Genomic DNA, 19931 nt, shown 5'->3' with positions numbered 1-19931 from the left:
TATTCCAAGGCGTGAGATGTGGTATTTTTGGATGGGTCTGGATCTCATAATCATATAGAAGTTGGGATTTGCTCCCTTTTTTACACCCATCTTGTATCTACAGCAGCGCTTAGAACAGCACCTGGCGCACAGTAACCGCTTAACAAATACCATTAAAAAAAAAAACGATGCTGTTGAAACTATTCCAAGGTGTGAGATGTGGTATTTTTGGATGGGTCTGGATCTCATAATCATATAGAAGTTGGGATTTGCTCCCTTTTTTACACCCATCTTGTATCTATGCCAGCGCTTAGAACAGCTCCTGGCGCACAGTAAGCGCTTAACAAATACCATTAAAAAAAAATGATGCTGTTGAAACTATTCCAAGGCATGAGATGTGGTATTTTTGGATGGGTCTGGATCTCATAATCATATAGAAGTTGGGATTTGCTCCCTTTTTTACACCCCTCCCTCAGCCCCACAGCACTTACGTATGTATCCGAGACTTATTTATTTATATTATTGTCTGTCTCCCCCTCTAGACTGTAAGCTCCTTGTGGGCAGGGCACGCGTCTGCCAACTCTGGTATATTACACTCTCCCAAGCGCTTAGTCCAGCTCTCGGCACACAGTAAGCGCTCAATCAATCAATCAATCATATTTATTGACCGCTTACTTTGTGCAGAGCACTGTACTAAGCGCTTGGGAAGTCCAAGTTGGCAACATATAGAGACAGTCCCTACCCAACAGTGGGCTCACAGTCTAAAAGGGGGAGACAGAGAACAAAACCAAGCATACTAACAAAATAAAATAAATAGAATAGATATGTACGAGTAAAATAAATAGAGTAGTAAATATGTACAAACATATATACATATATACAGGTGCTGTGGGCAATAAATATGATTGATTGATTAGCACTACAGCTCCGTAGCCCTTCATTTTACTAGTGTGAAGTCAGACGTCACACCCCGCTGTCTCCCCGCAAAATGTTGGCCTCCTTGACCTACCCACTCGTTGGCCAAAACGCTGCCTCGGAAATAGATTTCTGTGATAGCATAAAAGACTGTGTTGCCCCTGAAGATCTTTGGTTATGTGTTCAACACCCGTGGCTTGGCTGACGTTACCGTAATTTCCCAGTCTCTAGCACCAAGATGACTCTGCAAAGAGAATCCCTTGGCACAGGTGTCTCCTTTATCCTTCGCTCCAAGTTTTTAAATGGTTTTAAGCTTCTGTCTTATCTTTTACAGGAAACAATAAATAACTTCGAAAGGAACATTGTGGACATGGTGGGAGTCTTTGTTGAAAACGTACAAGGCCTATATCCTTTCGGTGATATACAACCCTCTCTTCTGTTGTTTAAGGTTAAATCAATCATATTTATTGAGCGCTTACTGTGTGCAGAGCACTGGACTAAGCGCTTGGGAAGTCCAAGTTGGCAACATATAGAGACGGTCCCTACCCAACAGTGGGCTCACAGTCTAAAAGAGTGGGCTCACACTTCTTCGTATCTTGGAGTACCTAAGGTGAACCAATTACATACGTGATCATTAATCACAAGGTTAAGGAATGATTTGCGGGGAGGGCTTGGATTTCTTAAACAGTGGGAAAACCATCACCTCGTGAAACATGGAGAACGTTTTAAGTTGTACTCACGCTGAAAAAAAACATTATTAGCGATTGAGCACCACCATTAATAGCGATTTATTGGGTATGCCTGAGTTCGTGGCCCTATTCATTCATTCAGTCGTATTTATTGAGCGCTTACTGGGTGCAGAGCACCGTACTAAGCGCTTGGGAAGTACAATTCAGCAACAAATAGAGACAATCCCTGCCCACAACGGGCTCACAGTCCTATCCAACCTCTTTGCACGGATCAGTCATTAGTGACGCACGGATTCATCATTAACCCTATCAACTTTACAACAGTAGTAATAGTATATTTATTAAGCGCTCTATGTGTACAATAGTAGTAGTAGTAATAGTGTATTTATTAAGCGCTTTCTGTGTGTAGAGCACCGTACTAAGCGTGGGGAGAGAATATGTAAGTGGGAATTAGACCCAGTCTATGTCCCAAGAGGGCAAGGCAGGGGAGGATTGGATAGAGGCTCACAATCTGAGAATACAATCCTGAGAAGTTAGCTAGCAGCCTAAATACAAGTAGTAATTGCTTATCAGTTAGGCAAGATGTTTACACACCTACTGCAGTACAGTATTACTGTCCGAGCCCCCCGTGGGACAATCTGATCACCTTGTAACCTTCCCAGCGCTGGACCGTCTCTATATGTTGCCAACTTGTACTTCCCAAGCGCATAGTACAGTGCTTTGCACACAGTAAGCGCTCAATAAATACGATTGAATGAATGAATGAATGAAAGTAAGCGCTTAATAAATGCCATTATTATTATTATTATTATTATTATTATTATTATTATTATTATTATTATGTCTTACAACTATGCTGTTTTGGAAAAGCCGTTGCATTCCAACCCCCAAACTGGTGACATTTTGGGGTTTGTTTTTTGTTTGGTATTTTTTAAGCGCTTAAGTCCACGTCCCTTATCAGTCAGTCAGTGGCATTTATTGAGCACTTACTGTGTGGGGCCTATGGTCTTAAGGTAAGATAAGGTTAGGTACAGATAAGGTAACTGAGGCAGAGAGAAGTCACCGGCCCAAGGTCACACAGGAGACTAGTGGCAAAATTGGGATTAGAACCCAGGTTTTCTGACTCCCAGATTCGTGCTTCGGAGGGGGGGGAAGCCAAGTAGGAACCAGCCTTACTTCAACATCAGCCTAGACTGAAATGTGAATAGAGAAGCAGCGTGGCTCAGTGGAAAAGAGCCCGGGCTTTGGAGTCAGAGGTCACGGGTTCAAATCCCGGCTCCGCCACTTGTCAGCTGTGTGACTTCGGGCAAGTCACTTCACTTCTCTGGGCCTCAGTGACCTCATCTGTAAAAGGGGGATTAAGACTGCGAGCCCCCCGTGGGACAACCTGATCACTTTGTAATAATAATAATAATAATAATGATGGCATTTATTAAGCGCTTACTATGTGCAAAGCACTGTTCTAAGCGCTGGGGAGGTTACAAGGAGGTTGTTACTTCCCCAGCGCTTAGAACAGTGCTTTGCACATAGTAAGCGCTTAATAAATGCCATTATTATCATTATGTGCTTTATCTACTTAAACCAGCAAATAACTACTGAAATTCAAGCTAGCAACAAATAGGGCCAGAGGAAAATTGCCATTTCTTTACAGAATTTGAGACTTTCATTTGAAATCGACTATTCATTGCTTTAGTTTGACAGAATTTGAACGCTGTTGATACAAACTATCTCCATCAATCCACTCGATAGCAAGATTTCTAAAAAGGCCTTGACAAACTGGGCCTATCAGCGCAACGGTACGTAACCAATCATTGACTGTAAGATCCTTGTGGGCAGGAAATGTCTACTGACCTCTGATGTAGTGTACTAGTGCTTAATACAGCGCTCTGCTCACAGGAAGCGCTCAGTAAATATCATTGACTGATTGAAAGGCATTTTATTGCTACACTCCAGCCAGAGGGAAGAAAGCATCGCGGCCTAGTGGATAGAGCACAGGCCCGGGAGTAAGAAGGACCTGGGTTCTAATCTCTGCTCTGCCACTTGTCTGCTGCGTGACCTTGGGCAAGTCACTTTACTTCTCTGTGCCTCAGTTACCTCATCTGTTAAATGGGGATTAAGGCTGCGAGCCCCGAGTGGGACATGGACTGTGTCCAACCTGATTAGATTATATCTACCCCAGCGCTTAGTACAGTGCCTGCAAAATAGCACTCTTTTATGGTATTTGTCAAGCGCTTACTAGGTGTTCAACACTGTTCTTAATACCATTAAAGAAAATACTACTCAAATTCAGTCTTCCAGAATTTTGTCTATTTCACTTTATAAACAAGTAAATACTCCTTCAGAGGCAGAAAATTTATCTCCAGGAAAACAGTTTCCCAAAAGTAACTGTTTTGTCAAGTCCAAGACCTATTCATTCATTCAATCGTATTTATTGAGCGCTTCCTGTATGCAGAGCACTGTACTAAGCGCTTGGGAAGTACAAGTTGGCAACAGATAGAGACGGTCCCTACCCAACAGTGGGCTCACAGTCTAGAAGACCTATCATGAACTTCACTGCTCCTGTGGGCAGGGGACGTATCCACTAATTCTGTTGTATTGTACTCAGCGCTTAGTACAGTGCCTGGAACAGAGTAATAATAATAAATAATGATGGTATTTGTTAAGCGCTTCCTATGTGCCAAGCATTGTTCTAAGCGCTGGGGGGATACAAGGTGATCAGGTTGTCCCACATGGGGCTCACAGTCTTCATCCCCATTTTCCAGATGCGATAACTGAGGCCCAGAGAAGTGAAGTGACTTGCCCGAAGTCACACAGCTGACAAGTGGCGGAGCCAGGATTAGAACCCATGACCTCTGCTCGTTCCACTGAGCCACGCTGCTTCTCTAAGCAAGTAAGCACTTACTTCATCATCAATCGTATTTATTGAGCGCTTACTATGTGCAGAGCACTGTACTAAGCGCTTGGGAAGTACAAATTGGCAACATCTAGAGACAGTTCCTACCCAACAGTGGGCTCACAGTCTGAGAAGTTTACTTAGTAAGCGCTTAACAATTGCCATTAGTATTCTTACTCTCCCAAGCACTTAGTACAGTGCTCTCTGCACATAGTAAGCGCTCAACAAGTACGGTTGATTGATCCTACTCGCTTCTTAACTCGCTGTCGTACAATGGCTCAGTGTCGAGACCTTGAGAACCACCACCATGAGAAGCTGTTGGAGATTGCAATCATCACCCTAGAGAAGATAGTGAAGAGCGAGTTTGAAGATGACCTGCCAGACGACGTCCGAGCGGTAAGAGCACCTGCCGGAGAAGGAAATTCCCGCTCTCAGGGAACCCGGAGAAAATCACGGTCCTCCCATGTGGGATAAGCTATCAGGCTGGTGACAAAATAGGAATCTGCACCTTAACAACTTTATTCTTCTTTAATAATAATAATAATAATGATGGTATTTGTTAAGCGCTTACTATGTGCAAAGCACTGTTCTAAGCACCGGGGTGATACAAGGTGATCAGGTTGTCCCACGTGGGGCTCACAGTCTTAATCCCCACTTTACAGATGAGGTAACTGAGGCCCAGAGAAGTGAGGTGACTTGCCCAAAGTCACACAGCTGACAATGGGAGGAGCCGGGATTTGAACCCATGACCTCTGACTCCAAAGCACGGGCTCTTTCTGCTGAGCCACGCTGCTTCTCTACATGAGGAGCAGCGTGGCTCAGTGACTCTTGGGAGTCAGAGGTCATGGCTTCTAATCCCAGCTCCGCCACTTATCAGCTGGGTGACTTTGGGCAAGTCACTTCACTTCTCCGTGCCTCAGTTCCCTCATCTGGAAAATGGGGATGAAGACTGAGAGCCTCACGCGGGATAACCTGATCACCTTGTATCTACCCCCAGCGCTTGGAACAGTGCTTGACACATAGTAAGCACTTAACAAATACCCAAATTATTATTATTTCACTTCTCTGGGCCTCTGTTACCTCATCAACGTGAGGCTGCGTGGCTCAGTGGAAAGAGCCCAGGCTTTGGAGTCAGAGGTCATGGGTTCAAATCCCAGCTCCGCCAACTGTCAGCTGTGTGACCTTGGGCAAGTCACTTCACTTCTCTGGGCCTCAGTTCCCTCATCTGGAAAATGGTGATTAAAACTGTGAGCCCCCCGTGGGACAACCTGATCACCTTGTAACCTCCCCAGCGCTTAGAACAGTGCTTTGCACATAGTAAGCGCTTAATAAATGCCATCATTATTATTATTATTATTATCTGTAAAGTGGGGATGGTGACTGAGTCCCACATGGGGCAGGGACTACGTCCAACCCCATTTTCTTGTATCCACCCCAGCGCTTAGTACAGTGCCTGGCATATAGTAAATGCTTAACAAATACCATTATTATTATTATTATTACTAAATCACAGACAATTCCCTCTCATGACATTCAGGAATACCCCACAACAAAGCCACAATAATGTAGTCGGTGAACATGAATGTCTGTTTCACGTGCCACGTTTTCCCCACTGACCTACATTTATAAAGCAGCGTGGCTCGGTGGAAAGAGCCCGGGCTTTGGAGTCGGAGGTCATGGGTTCAAATCCCGGCTCCGCCAACTGTCAGCTGGGTGACTTTGGGCAAGTCACTTGACTTCTCTGGGCCTCAGTTACCCCATCTGTAAAACGGGGATTAAAACTGTGAGCCCCTGGTGGGCCAACCTGATCACCTTGTAACTTCCCCAGCGCTTAGAACAGTGCTTTGCACATAGTAAGCGCTTAACAAATGCCATTATTATTATTATTATTATTATTATAAAGCGGTTTTTGTTCCACCATCTCTGGAAAACCGTGAAATTCCTTTACATGGAATGTCCCGTAACATCGCTAAACGCATTATCTAGGGAAATAATGAAAGGCATAATGTTACCACTTTAAATAGAGTTGTAATGGGATCAGTCGTCGTGGCAGGAGGCTGCAGAAGCGAAAGCTTGCTCCGCTGTCTGTGGCGGTGGTTTTTCCGCTTTATTGAAAAACGTGTTCAGTTTAGGTTCAAAAGCAGCTTTCTTCTTTTCTTTACAAAGCACCTTGTAAGCAGGCCAAGTCACTGCCCACCTTTGATCTCTTTTACCAGGGTTTTCTTCTTTAATCATTCCTAGAAGTTCATCCGCTTTCTTGAAAATTGATGCAAGACTTTTTAATCCCCCAAATTTTAGCTGGTAGTGGAGCTGAGAGTCTAGCCTGATTGCGGTAGCCATGACAACCTCTTCACCCACCATTATTGGGGAGAGATTTCTCTGCTTCAATCAATCAATCGTATTTATTGAGCGCTTACTGTGTGCAGAGCACTGTACTAAGCGCTTGGGAAGTACAAGTTGGCCCAAAGCAGCACAGAAGCAGGGTGTGGGAGAAGGGGCAGAGATCTTAGTGGATTTACTGCCTCGTTGATATTCTGTCCTGCTTTCAGATGAAGCAGAGAAATCGACTGCCAGTTTTGGGGGGACGGACAAATGTGAGATGGGTGGAGTCGGAAAAATAGACCTCTGCAGATAAGGGTGGGGAACAAATGGACAGTCTGTAGCAGTGGATCAGGTAAGGGTGTAATAATAATTATTATTGTGATGATGAGGTAAAGTGCATATGGTGTGCTAAGCACTGAGAGAGACACAAGACGATCAGATCACTTACTGTCCCTTTCCCAAATGGGACTCAAAGTGAGAGGGAGAACAACTTTCATTCATTCATTCGATCGTATTTATTGAGCGCTTACTGCGTGCAGAGCACTGTACTAAGCACTTGGGAAGTACAGATCGGCAACTTATAGAGACGGTCCCTACCCAACAACGGGCTCCCAGTCTAGAAGGGGGAGACAGACAACAAAACAAAACATGTGGACAGGTGTCAATACCATCAGAATAAATAGAATTATAGCTATATACACATTACTAAAATAGAGTAATATTCATTCATTCATTCATTCAATCGTATTCATTGAGCGCTGTGTGCAGAGCACTGTACTAAGCGCTTGGGAAGTACAAATTGGCAACATATAGAGACGGTCTCTACCCAACAATGGGCTCACAGTCTAGAAGGGGGAGACAGACAACAAAACAAAACATGTGGACAGGTGTCAATACCATCAGAATAAATAGAATTATAGCTATATACACATTACTAAAGTAGAACAATAAATATTCATTCATTCATTCATTCAATCGTATTTATTGAGCGCTTACTGTGTGCAGAGCACTGTTCTCTGTCTCCCCATTCTAGACTGTGAGCCCACTGTTGGGTAGGGACCGTCTCTAGATGTTGCCAATTTGTACTTCCCAAGCGCTTAGTACAGTGCTCTGCACATAGTAAGCGCTCAATAAATACGATTGATTGATTGATTGATTGATTGACTAAGCGCTTGGGAAGTCCAAGTTGGCAACATCTAGAGACGGTCCCTACCCAACAGTGGGCTCACAGTCTAGAAGGGGGAGACAGAGAACAAAACAAAACATATTAACAAAATAAAATAAATAGAATAAATATGTACAAATAAAATAGAGTAATAAATACATACAAACATATATACATATATACAGGTGCTGTGGGGAGGGGAAGGAGGTAGGGCGGGGGATGGAGGGGGCGAGGAAGGAGGGGGCTGAGTGTGGGAAGGCCTCCTGGAGGAGGTGAGCTCTCAGTAGGGCCTTGTGTATGTACAAATATACACAAGTGCTGTGGGGAGGGAAGGGGGTAGGGTGGGGGAGCAATGGGGAGGGGAGGAGGAGAGGAAAAGAGGGGGGCTCAGGCTGGGAAGGCCTCAAGGATAGGTATCGAATCCCCCATTTTGAGGGTGACGGAACTGAGGCCCAGAGAAGTTAACTGAGTGGCCCAAGATCACCCAGCAGTTAAGTGGTGGGCTGAAATTAGAATCCAGGACCTCTGACTCCCAGCCCTGTGCTCAGGCCCCGACCTCACTGCTTCCCTAGCCACTGTAAAGTAGTCTCTTGGTTGCTAGGGAGGAAGTAGCATCTCTTGGCAGAATGCTCTCCCTCAGCACATCTGCCAAGCTAGCTCTCTTCCTCCCTTCAAAGCCCTACTGAGAGCTCACCTCCTCCAGGAGGCCTTCCCACACTCAGCCCCCTTTCCTCTCCTCCTCCTCATCCCGCCGCCCTACCTCCTTCCCCTCCCCACAGCACCTGTATATATGTTGGTACAGATTTATTACTCTATTTTACTTGTACATATTTACTATGCTATTTATTTTGCTAATGCTGTGCATCTAGCTTTACTTCTATTTATTCTGATGACTTGACACCTGTCCACATGTTTTAGTTTTGTTGTCTGTCTCCCCCTTCTAGACTGCGAGCCTGTCATTGGGTAGGGACCGTCTCTAGATCAATCAATCAATCAATCGTATTTACTGAGCGCTTACTGTGTGCAGAGCACTGGACTAAGCACTTGGGAAGTACAAGTTGGCAACATCTAGAGACAGTCCCTACCCAACAGTGGGCTCAGTCTAAAAGGGGGAGACAGAGAACAAAACCAAACATACTAACAACATAAAATAAATAGAATAGATATGTACAGGTAAAATAAATAAATAAATAGAGTAATAAATATGTACAAACATATATACATATATACAGGTGCTGTGGGGAAGGGAAGGAGGTAAGATGGGGGGGATGGAGAGGGGGACGAGGGGGAGAGGAAGGAAGGGGCTCAGTCTGGGAAGGCCTCCTGGAGGAGGTGAGCTCTCAGTAGGGCGATGTTGCCACCTTGTACTTCCCAAGCGCTTAGTCCAGTGCTCTGCACACAGTAAGCGCTCAATAAATACAATTGATTGATTGATTGATTCCCAAGCGCTTAGTACAGTGCTCTGCACACAGTAAGCGCTCAATAAATACAATCGAATGAATGAATATTTGTTGTCTAAAACAGCTGTATCCTAATAAGGAATAGAGAAGCAGTAGGGCCCAGTGGATAGACCGCAAGCCTGAGAGTCAGAAGGACCTGGGTTCTAATCCTGGCCCCGCCACTTAGGCAAGTCACCTCACTTCTCTGTGTCTGTTACCTCATCTGTAAAATGGGCGTTAAGATTGTGAGCCCCATGTGGGACACGGACTGTGCCCAACTTGATTAGCTTATATCTACCCCGGAGCTTCGAGAGACCTCCGGCGCTTAATACAGTATCTGGCACATAGTAAGCGCATAACAGCGTGGCTCAGTGGAAAGAGCATGGGCTTTGGAGTCAGAGGTCATGGGTTCAAATCCCGGCTCCGCCACTTGTCAGCTGTGTGACTTTGGGCAAGTCACTTAACTTCTCTGTGCCTCAGTTACCTCATCTGTAAAATGGGAATTAAAACTGTGAGCCCCCGTGGGACAGCCTAATCAACTTATAACTTCCCCAGCACTTAGAACAGTGCTTTGCACATAGTAGGCACTTAAATACCATTATTATTATTATTATTATTATTATTATAACAAATACCATTAAAAAAAAAAAGAGGAATGCCCTGCTCACCTCTTTTGGACAAGGGAGCTTATATCTACCCCGGCGCTTCGAGACCCCTCCGGCGCTTAATACAGTGTCTGGCACATAGTAAGAGCATAACAAATACCATTAGAGAATTGAATGTGGCTCAGTGGAAAGAGCCCGGGCTTTGGAGTCAGAGGTCATGGGTTCGAATCCCGGCTCTGCCAATTGTCAGCTGTGTGACTTTGGGCAAGTCACTTCACTTCTTTTTAGACTGTGAGCCCACTGTTGGGTAGGGACTGTCTCTATATGTTGCCAACCTGTACTTCCCAAGCGCTTAGTACAGCGCTCTGCACACAGTAAGCGCTCAATAAATATGATTGATTGATTGATTAAAAAAAAAAGAGGAATGCCCTGCTCACCTCTTTTGGACAAGGGAGCTTAAATCTACCCCGGTGCTTCGAAAGACCTCCGGCACTTAATACAGTGTCTGGCACATGGTAAGTGCATAACAAATACCATTAAAAGAAAAAAAGAGGAATGCCCTGCTCACCTCTTTTGGACAAGGGAGCTTATATCTACCCCGGCGCTTCGAAAGACCTCCGGCACTTAATACAGTGTCTGGCACATAGTAAGCGCATAACAAGTACCATTAAAAAAAAAAAAAGAGGAATGCCCTGCTCACCCCTTTTGGACAAGGGAGCTTATATCTACCCCGGCGCTTTGAGAGACCTCTGGCACTTAATACAGTGTTTGGCACATAGTAAGCACATAACAAATACCATTAAAAAAAAAAAGAGGAATGCCCTGCTCACCTCTTCTAGACTGTGAGCCCACTGTTGGGTAGGGACTGTCTCTATATGTTGCCAACTTGTACTTCCCAAGCGCTTAGTACAGTGCTCTGCACACAGTAAGCGCTCAATAAATACGATTGATTGATTTTGGACAAGGGAGCTTATATCTACCCTGGTGCTTCCAGAGACCTCCCGCTCGTAATACAGTGTCTGGCACATAGTAAGTGCATAACAAATACCATTAAAAAAAAAAAGAGGAATGCCCTGCTCACCTCTTCTAGACTGTGAGCCCACTGTTGGGTAGGGACTGTCTCTATATGTTGCCAACTAGTACTTCCAAAGCGCTTAGTACAGTGCTCTGCACACAGTAAGTGCTCAATAAATACGATTGATTGATTGATTTTGGACAAGGGAGCTTATATCTACCCCGGCGCATCGAGAGACCTCCGGCGCTTAATACGGTGTCTGGCACATAGTCAGCGCATAACAAATACCATTAAAAAAAAAAAAAGAGGAATGCCCTGCTCACCTCTTTTGGACAAGGGAGCTTAAATCTACCCCGGCGCTTCGAGAGACCTCTGGCGCTTAATACAGTGTCTGGCACATAGTAAGCGCATAACAAGTACCATTAAAAAAAAAAATAGGAATGCCCTGCTCACCCCTTTTGGACAAGGGACTAGAAAGGGCGACAGACCCTTTGTACCTGTGCTCACGGTTGAAAAGTCCATCTTTCCAGTCATGAGCGGGTGTGGATGAAATTGCACCATCAGTAATGCTGTCCACAAACCTGAAAGATAGTAATTCCTTTATATATTCACATCGGGATCAACAAAAGAATAGGCAACCCAAGAAGAGTGACGGGTAAGTTTCCTCCCAAAAGAAATGGTTGGGAATTGAATTGCCAATGAAGAGATTAGGCTTGTCCGTGAAGACATCCTTTCTTCAGTCTTTACTTTAGAAGTCGGATTTTAATAGTGTTAGATTAGGGTAGGGACTGTCTCTATATGTTGCCAATTTGTACTTCCCAAGCGCTTAGTACAGTGCTCTGCACATAGTAAGCGCTCAATAAATACGATTGATGACGATGATTACTGACCAAAACCCAGCTTGTCCTTGCGATGACGTTTTTTCTTTCCCCCCAAACCTCCTTCCCCTTCAGTCGTTCAGTGGAAGCAAGTGAATATACGCAAGGACTCACCATTTATTTATTTTACTTGTACATATCTATAATATCTATTTTATTTTGTTAGTATGTTTGGTTTTGTCTCCCCCTTTTAGACTGTGAGCCCACTGTTGGGTAGGGACTGTCTCTAGATGTTGCCAATTTGTACTTCCCAAGCGCTTAGTACAGTGCTCTGCACACAGTAAGCGCTCAATAAATACGATTGATGATGATGATGGAGCGAACCATTTATTTATTTATTTTACTTGTACGTATCTATTCTATTTTATTTTGTTAATATGTTTGGTTTTGTCTCCCCCTTTTAGACTGTGAGCCCACTGTTGGGTAGGGACTGTCTCTATGTTGCCAACTTGTACTTCCCAAGCGCTTAGTACAGTACTCTGCACACAGTAAGCGCTCAATAAATACGATTGATGATGATGATGATGGAGCGAACCATTTATTTATTTTACTTGTACATACCTATTCTATTTTGTTAGTATGTTTGGTTTTGTCTCCCCCTTTTAGACTGTGAGCCCACTGTTGGGTAGGGACTGTCTCTAGATGTTGCCAACTTGTACTTCCCAAGCGCTTAGTACAGTGCTCTGCACACAGTAAGCGCTCAATAAATATGATTGATGATGATGATGATGGAGCAAACCATTTATTTATTTATTTATTTTACTTGTACATATCTATTCTATTTTATTTTGTTAGTATGTTTGGTTTTGTCTCCCCCTTTTAGACTGTGAGCCCACTGTTGGGTAGGGACCGTCTCTAGATGTTGCCAATTTGTACTTCCCAAGCGCTTAGTACAGTGCTCTGCACACAGTAAGCGCTCAATAAATATGATTGATGATGATGATGGAGCGAACCATTTATTTATTTATTTTACTTCTACATATCTATTCTATTTTATTTTGTTAGTATGTTTGGTTTTGTCTCCCCCTTTTAGACTGTGAGCCCACTGTTGGGTAGGGACTGTCTCTCTATGTTGCCAATTTGTACTTCCCAAGCGCTTAGTACGGTGCTCTGCACACAGTAAGCGCTCAATAAATACGATTGATGATGATGATGATGGAGCGAACCATTTATTTATTTATTTTACTTGTACATATCTATTCTATTTTGTTAGTATGTTTGGTTTTGTCTCCCCCTTTTAGACTGTGAGCCCACTGTTGGATAGGGACCGTCTCTAGATGTTGCCAATTTGTACTTCCCAAGCGCTTAGTACAGTGCTCTGCACACAGTAAGCGCTCAATAAGTACGATTGATGATGATGATGATGGAGCGAACCATTTATTTATTTATTTTACTTGTACATATCTATTCTATCTATTTTATTTTGTTAGTATGTTTGGTTTTGTCTCCCCCTTTTAGACTGTGAGCCCACTGTTGGGTAGGGACCGTCTCTAGATGTTGCCAATTTGTACTTCCCAAGCGCTTAGTACGGTGCTCTGCACACAGTAAGCGCTCAATAAATACGATTGATGATGATGATGATGATGGAGCGAACGTTTGGCTTATTAGCGAAGCTGTTCCCTGTGCCAGCAGTTGCATACATATATCCCTAAGTCGCTTTAGGACTACTTCCAATTCTAACTAAAGGGTCAATGCCAATTATAAGTGCACTAATGAGCAATTAGATTTCTAGAGGCTGGGGAATGATCAAAAACAGTCCCAGCTTGCTTTTGCTCAGTCTACTCAGGCAACGGATAGTTCAAAGATCAGTCGAGCGAATAGCCAGCGTTCCCCAGCTTAAGAAGGAAACCATTAAAATCAGTAGTCAATGTATTTCCGTGCTGATTCAAGCGCTTAGTACAGTGCTCTGCACATAGTAAGCGCTCAATAAATACGATTGATGATGATTCGTTAAGCATTCCTTATTTTTATACCTTCTCCAAGGAAGCCTAACTTGACTAACCTCACATCACCTCCTATTCTCTATACTCCCCTTTTAGACTGTGAGCCCACTGTTGGGTAGGGACTGTCTCTATATGTTGCCAATTTGTACTTCCCAAGCGCTTAGTACAGTGCTGTGCACATAGTAAGCGCTCAATAAATATGATTGATGATGACGATGATGATACTCCCACCTTCTGAAGCAGCATGGCCAGGTGGCTACAACACGGCCTGGGAGTCATGGGTTCTAATCCCGGCTCTGCCACTTGTCTGCCTCCCCCTTCTAGACTGTGAGCCCGTTATTGCGTAGGGACCGTCTCTAGATGTTGCCGACTTGTACTTCCCAAGCGCTTAGTACGGTGCTCTGCACAGAGTGAGCGCTCCATAAATATGATTGAATGAAATGCTGTGTGACCTTGGGCAAGTCGCTTCACTTCTCTGTGCTTACCTCATCTGTAAAATGGGTCTCTGCCTCCCCCTTTCAGACTGTGAGCCCACTGTTGGGTAGGGACTGTCTCTATATGTTGCCAACTTGTACTTCCCAAGCGCTTAGTACAGTGCTCTGCACACAGTAAGTGCTCGATAAATGCGATTGATGATGATGATGGAGACTGTGAGCCCCACTTGGGACAGGGACTGTGCCCAACCCAATTTGCTTGTCTACAGCCCGGCACTTAGTACAGTACCCGGCACATAGTAAGTGCTTAACAAATACCATAATTATGATTATTATCATCACCCATCCCCATCTCCCCGACCCCAAAGTGCTTAGAGAAGCAGCTTGGCTCAGTGGAAAGAGCCCGGGCTTTGGAGTCAGAGGTCATGGGTTCAAATCCTGGCTCCGCCAATTGTCAACTTTGTGTGACTTTGGGCCTCAGTTCCCTCATCTGTAAAATGGGGATTAAGATTGTGAGCCCCCCGTGGGGCAACCTGATCACCTTGTATCCCCCAGCGCTTAGAACAGTGCTTTGCACATAGTAAGCACTTAACCAATGTCATTATTATTATTGTGTACACATCTTTTTAGTCTGCTGCTTCCCCTTTTTGAAATTTATTTTACTATCTGCCCCCCGCCACTAGAAAACAAGATCCTAGAGGCAGGGATCATGCCTACCAACCTAATGGTGCTCTCCCAAGCACTTATTTCGGTGGCCTGCTCTCAATTAATACCACGGATTGATTCTTTCCAAATGAGCTGAAGTTCCCCCAGTTAAAAAGAGGGATCGTCGCTCCGTGCAGAAGCACCAGGCATTTTGCAGGATCTGAGTAATAATAATAATAATAATTTTCGTATTTGTTAAGCGCTGACTATGTGCCAAGCACTGTTCTAAGCACTGGTGGGGGGATACAAGGTAATCAGGTTGTCCCACATGGGGCTCACAGTCTTACCCCCATTTGGGTAGCAATAGTTAATACGACAAATCGAAAATGGAGCTGCAGCATCGCTGTTTAACAACATGCAGAATTTCAAATGTGGTCAGAGGTTAAAAAAAAAACAAAACACACTAAGGGTTCATTCGTCTTAGGGAATGTCTGGCAGAACGCTCCAAAAAAGAGTGCAAGCAACATTAGAATTAGTTTTTCCTGAAAACAGTGCTCTGCACACAGTAAGCGCTCAATAAATATGATTGATTAATTGATTGATATATAGAATTCAGGCCCCATATGATAATCCTCCTACTGATTTGGATTTCCTCCAAAGAGCTCAAAGGGTTTCAGCTATTCATTCAATTGTATTTATTGAGCGCTTACTTTGTGCAGAGCACTGTACTAAGCACTTGGGAAGTACAAGTTGGCAACTTACAGAGACGGTTCCTACCCAACAGCTCACAGTCTAGAAGGGGGAGACAGACAACAAAACAAAACATGTGGACAGGTGTCAAGTCATCAGAACAAATAGAATTAAAGCTAAATGCACATCGTTAACAAAATAAATAGAATAGTAAATATGTACAAGTAAAATAAATAGAGTAATAAATCTGTACAAACATATATACAGGTGCCGTAGGGAGGGGAAGGAGGTAGGGCGGCAGTCTTGTGTGCAAGCAACATAGAATTAAGTTTTTCCTGAAGTATCTAGAACTATATAGAAGAATTCAGGCCCTATGTGATAATCCTACTACTGATTTGGATTTCCTCCAAAGAGCTTAAAGGGTTTCAGCTATCTTTCCCCAGTCTTGTGTGCAAGCAACATAGAGTTAAAGTTTTTCCTGAAATATTTATAATTTTATAGAAGAATTCAGGCCTTAAGTGATCATCCTACTACTGTTTTGGATTTCCTCCAAAGAGCTCAAAGGGTTTGAGCTATAATAATAATAATGGCATTTATTAAGCGCTTACTATGTGCAAAGTACTGTTCTAAGTGCTGGGGAGTTTACAAGGCGATCGGGTTGTCCCACGTGGGGCTCACAGTCTTAATCCCCATTTGACAGATGAGGGAACTGAGGCACAGAGAAGTGAAGTGACTTGCCCAAAGTCACACAGCTGACAAGTGGTGGAGCCGGGATTTGAACCGATGACCTCTGACTCCAAAGGCCGTCTTTCCCCATACTTCTGAAAGACGGTTCAAATTGGTTTCTTTTTTATCTTCAACAGCCTCTCCTCCACACAACCTAGAATTCTTCAAAACTTATTGAAGTTGGAAGAAAAGAGTGGTTCGTTTTGAAATAAAAACCTTATTCTGCAAAAGTAGAAAATGCCAATAATAATAATGATGGCATTTGTTAAGCGCTTACAATGTGCAAAGCACTGTTCTAAGCGCCGGGGAGGATACAAGGTGATCAGGTTGTCCCACGGGGGGCTCCCAGTCTTAATCCCCATTTAACAGATGAGGTAACTGAGGCCCAGAGAAGTGACTTGCCCAAAGTCACACAGCTGACAAGTGTGAGAAGCAGCATGGCTCAGTGGAAAGAGCCCGGGCTTTGGAGTCAGAGGTCGTGGGTTCAAATCCCGGCTCCGCCAATTGTCAGCTGGGTGACTTCGGGCAAGTCACTTCACTTCTCTGTGCCCTCAGTTACCTCATCTGTAAAATGGGGATGAAGACTTTGAGCTCCCCGTGGGACAACCTGATCACCTTGTAACCTCCCCCAATCAATCAATCGTATTTATGGAGCGCTTACTGTGTGCAAAGCACTGTACTAAGCGCTTGGGAAGTACAAGTTGGCAACATATAGAGACAGTCCCTACCCAACAGTGGGCTCACAGTCTCCAGCACTTAGAACAGTGCTTTGCACATAATAAGCGCTTAATAAATGCCATCATCATTATTATTATTATTAAGTGGTGGAGCTGGGATTAGAACCCATGACCTCTGACTCCCAAGCCCGTGCTCTTTCCACTGAGCCACGCTGCTTCCCTAAATACTAAATAATACTAAACTAATACTAAATGATAAATACTAGAGACAAATCTTTGGTTTTGTTTCTGGGGCAGGGGGAAGAGGGAATGGAGAAAACTGCCGCTTGAGCTCCTTTTGGCATTATCTTCAAAAAAGGCAAATGAAAAGGAGGCCTTTTAAATGGGGCAGCAAGAAAAGTCATCGCTTTTCCAGCATTTGTGTTCCAGTAGTCGAGCCCAGAACCAATATCTTAGCACGGAGCTCTCTATAGAAACTGTTCGATAAATAATAATAATGATGATGGCATTTATTAAGCACTTACTATGTGCAAAGCACTGTTCTAAGCGCTGGCACTAAGCGGAGAAAAGAAGCCTGGCCTAGTGGATAGAGCACAGGCCCGGGAATCAGAAGAACCCGGATTCTAATCCCAGCCCCATCACTTGCCTGCTGTGTGACCTTGGGCAAGTCACTTCATTTCTCTGGGCCTCAGTTACCTCATTCGTACAATGGAGATTAAGATTGTGAGCCTCACGTGGGACATGGACTGTGTCCAACCCGATTAAATTGTATCTATCCCAGCCTTTAGTCCAGTGCCTGGCACATAGTAAAAGCTTAAATGCCATAAAAAGAAAATACCACTCCTTGACTGATTGAAACAATTTCTTGAGTTAGCATCTTGGGCAAGCACCTAAAAAAACCCAAAAAACAACTTGCTATCAACTTGGCCCCCAATTCTGATTTCAACATCAATCTCGCTATTTATCCCTTTTACCAAATTGTTTGCCACAGGTTAAACATCTCTCTGGAGCCCGATTCCATTTTCATTCATTCATTCACTCAATCATATTTATTGAGCGCCTACCGTGTGCAGAGCACCGTGCTAAGCGCTTGGAAAGTGCAATTCAGCAACAGAGACTGTCCCTGCCCACAACAGGCTCACAGTCTCGAAGGGGGGAGACAGGCCTCCAAACAAGTAAACAGGCATCAATAGCATCAATAGAAATAGAATTATAGATAAATATTAATATAAACAGAATTATAAATATGTACATATATACACATGTGCTGTGGATGGGGGAGAGAGTAGAGCAAAGGGAGGAAGTCGAGGCGATGGGGAGCGGGGGCTTAGTCTGGGAAGGTCTCATTTATGCAATAAATGCTGCAAAATGTCGCGCAAGGGCCCGCAATGCAGATCCACCCATGTACCACTTCTCAAGCTGGCTCTACCAGTTCACTCGCATTCACTTAACATTGCCCTCTGTAACTTCCACTGGGCTCACTCTGCAACTTCCCGCATCCCGTCTGCTTCTTTTCCCAGCTCTTTTCCGACAAAGACACCATTGTTAATGCAGTTGGAGCCTCCCATGACATCCACCTCCTGAAGATTGACAATCGAGAAGATGACCTATTCACCAAAGTCAACAACTGGTGTGCTGCAACAGTTGAAAAGGTCTGTGAAGAGCACGGCAGCCAGGTTTCCCCATTTAATAATAACGATGATGACGGCATTTATTAAGCGCTTACTATGTGCAAAGCGCTGTTCTAAGCGCTGGGGAGGTTACAAGGTGATCAGGTTGTCCCACGGGGGCTCACAGTCTTAATCCCCATTTTACAGATAATAATAATAATGATGGCATTTGTTAAGCGCTTACTATGTGCACAGCACTGTTCTAAGCGCTGAGGGAACTGAGGCACAGAGAAGTTAAGTGACTTGCCCAGTCACACAGCTGACAATTGGCAGAGGCAAGATTTGAACCCATGACCTCTGACTCATATGTTGCCAACTTGTACTTCCCAAGCGCTTAGTACAGTGCTCCGCACACAGTAAGCGCTCAATAAATACGATTGATTGATTGACTCCAAAGCCTGTGCTCTTTCCACTGAGCCACACTGCTTCTCAATGATGGTATTTGTTAGGTGCTTACTATATTTCAAGCACCGTTCTAAGCGCATGGGTAAATACAAGCTAGTCACATTGGACACAGTCCCTTGTCCTGCGTGGGGCTCACAGTCTTAATCCCCATTTTACAGACAACTGAGGCCCAGAGAAGTTAAGTGGCTTGCCCAAGTCATACAGCATTTCCTCCATTTCCTAGATGAAGCCTGGAGCCTTAATTTCCATGTTTTCCCAAGTCACCTAAAAAAAAAAATACTTCATTGAAGGATAGTTAAAATTTCATATTGGTGATTTAATTTCACCCTGAGGAGGGATTTTTCAGACTCCATTTGGTACGGTATCTGTCATTCCTTTCTCAACTGCCTAGAGCCAGACTGCCCGAATAATTTTTCAAAGACCCAACCAGCCATCCTGCCCTCTTTTGTATGAACACTGAGAAGAAAGACCGGGTTTAAAATAGTTTATGTGTATATATTTAATAATAAATCTCACCAAACTGGACTTACTCATCGTACTCATTGATGGGAACAGCTCATTTGAGTGAGCATTTGGAAAGAACCACGAGGAAATCATTCTCATTTTACATTCTTCAGGTCCACACCGACGAAACAGACAGGAACCGCCGACGAGTAAAAGAAATCATCCAATATATTGACCACCTACAGAATGAGCTGGACAACCTAGACATTGGTGAGGTCATGGATTATTCTTAATGGTATCTGTTAAGCGCTTACCATGGGTAAAGCACTGTTCTAAGCACTGGGATACTTACAAGTTAACCGAGTTGGACATAGCCCCCATCTCACTTGGGGCTCAC

The 19931-nt window shown here is 44.0% G+C and overlaps 1 protein-coding gene across 1 annotated transcript in view; it reads left to right on the top strand.

The window, feature by feature from the left end:
* Positions 1-19931, top strand: part of DRC3 (dynein regulatory complex subunit 3) — a 59607-nt gene extending 39676 nt beyond the window's left edge. The window contains exons 10-13 of the mRNA XM_038762987.1: positions 1229-1299; positions 4749-4872; positions 18536-18667; positions 19708-19931. Of these exons, the coding sequence (XP_038618915.1) occupies positions 1229-1299; positions 4749-4872; positions 18536-18667; positions 19708-19827 (447 nt within the window). The 3' untranslated portion in view covers positions 19828-19931. The remainder of the gene's footprint in view (positions 1-1228; positions 1300-4748; positions 4873-18535; positions 18668-19707) is intronic.

Source organism: Tachyglossus aculeatus, chromosome 21 (assembly GCF_015852505.1).
Source record: "Tachyglossus aculeatus isolate mTacAcu1 chromosome 21, mTacAcu1.pri, whole genome shotgun sequence".
NCBI lineage: Eukaryota > Metazoa > Chordata > Mammalia > Monotremata > Tachyglossidae > Tachyglossus > Tachyglossus aculeatus.
This window is presented reverse-complemented; position numbering and strand designations above follow the sequence as displayed.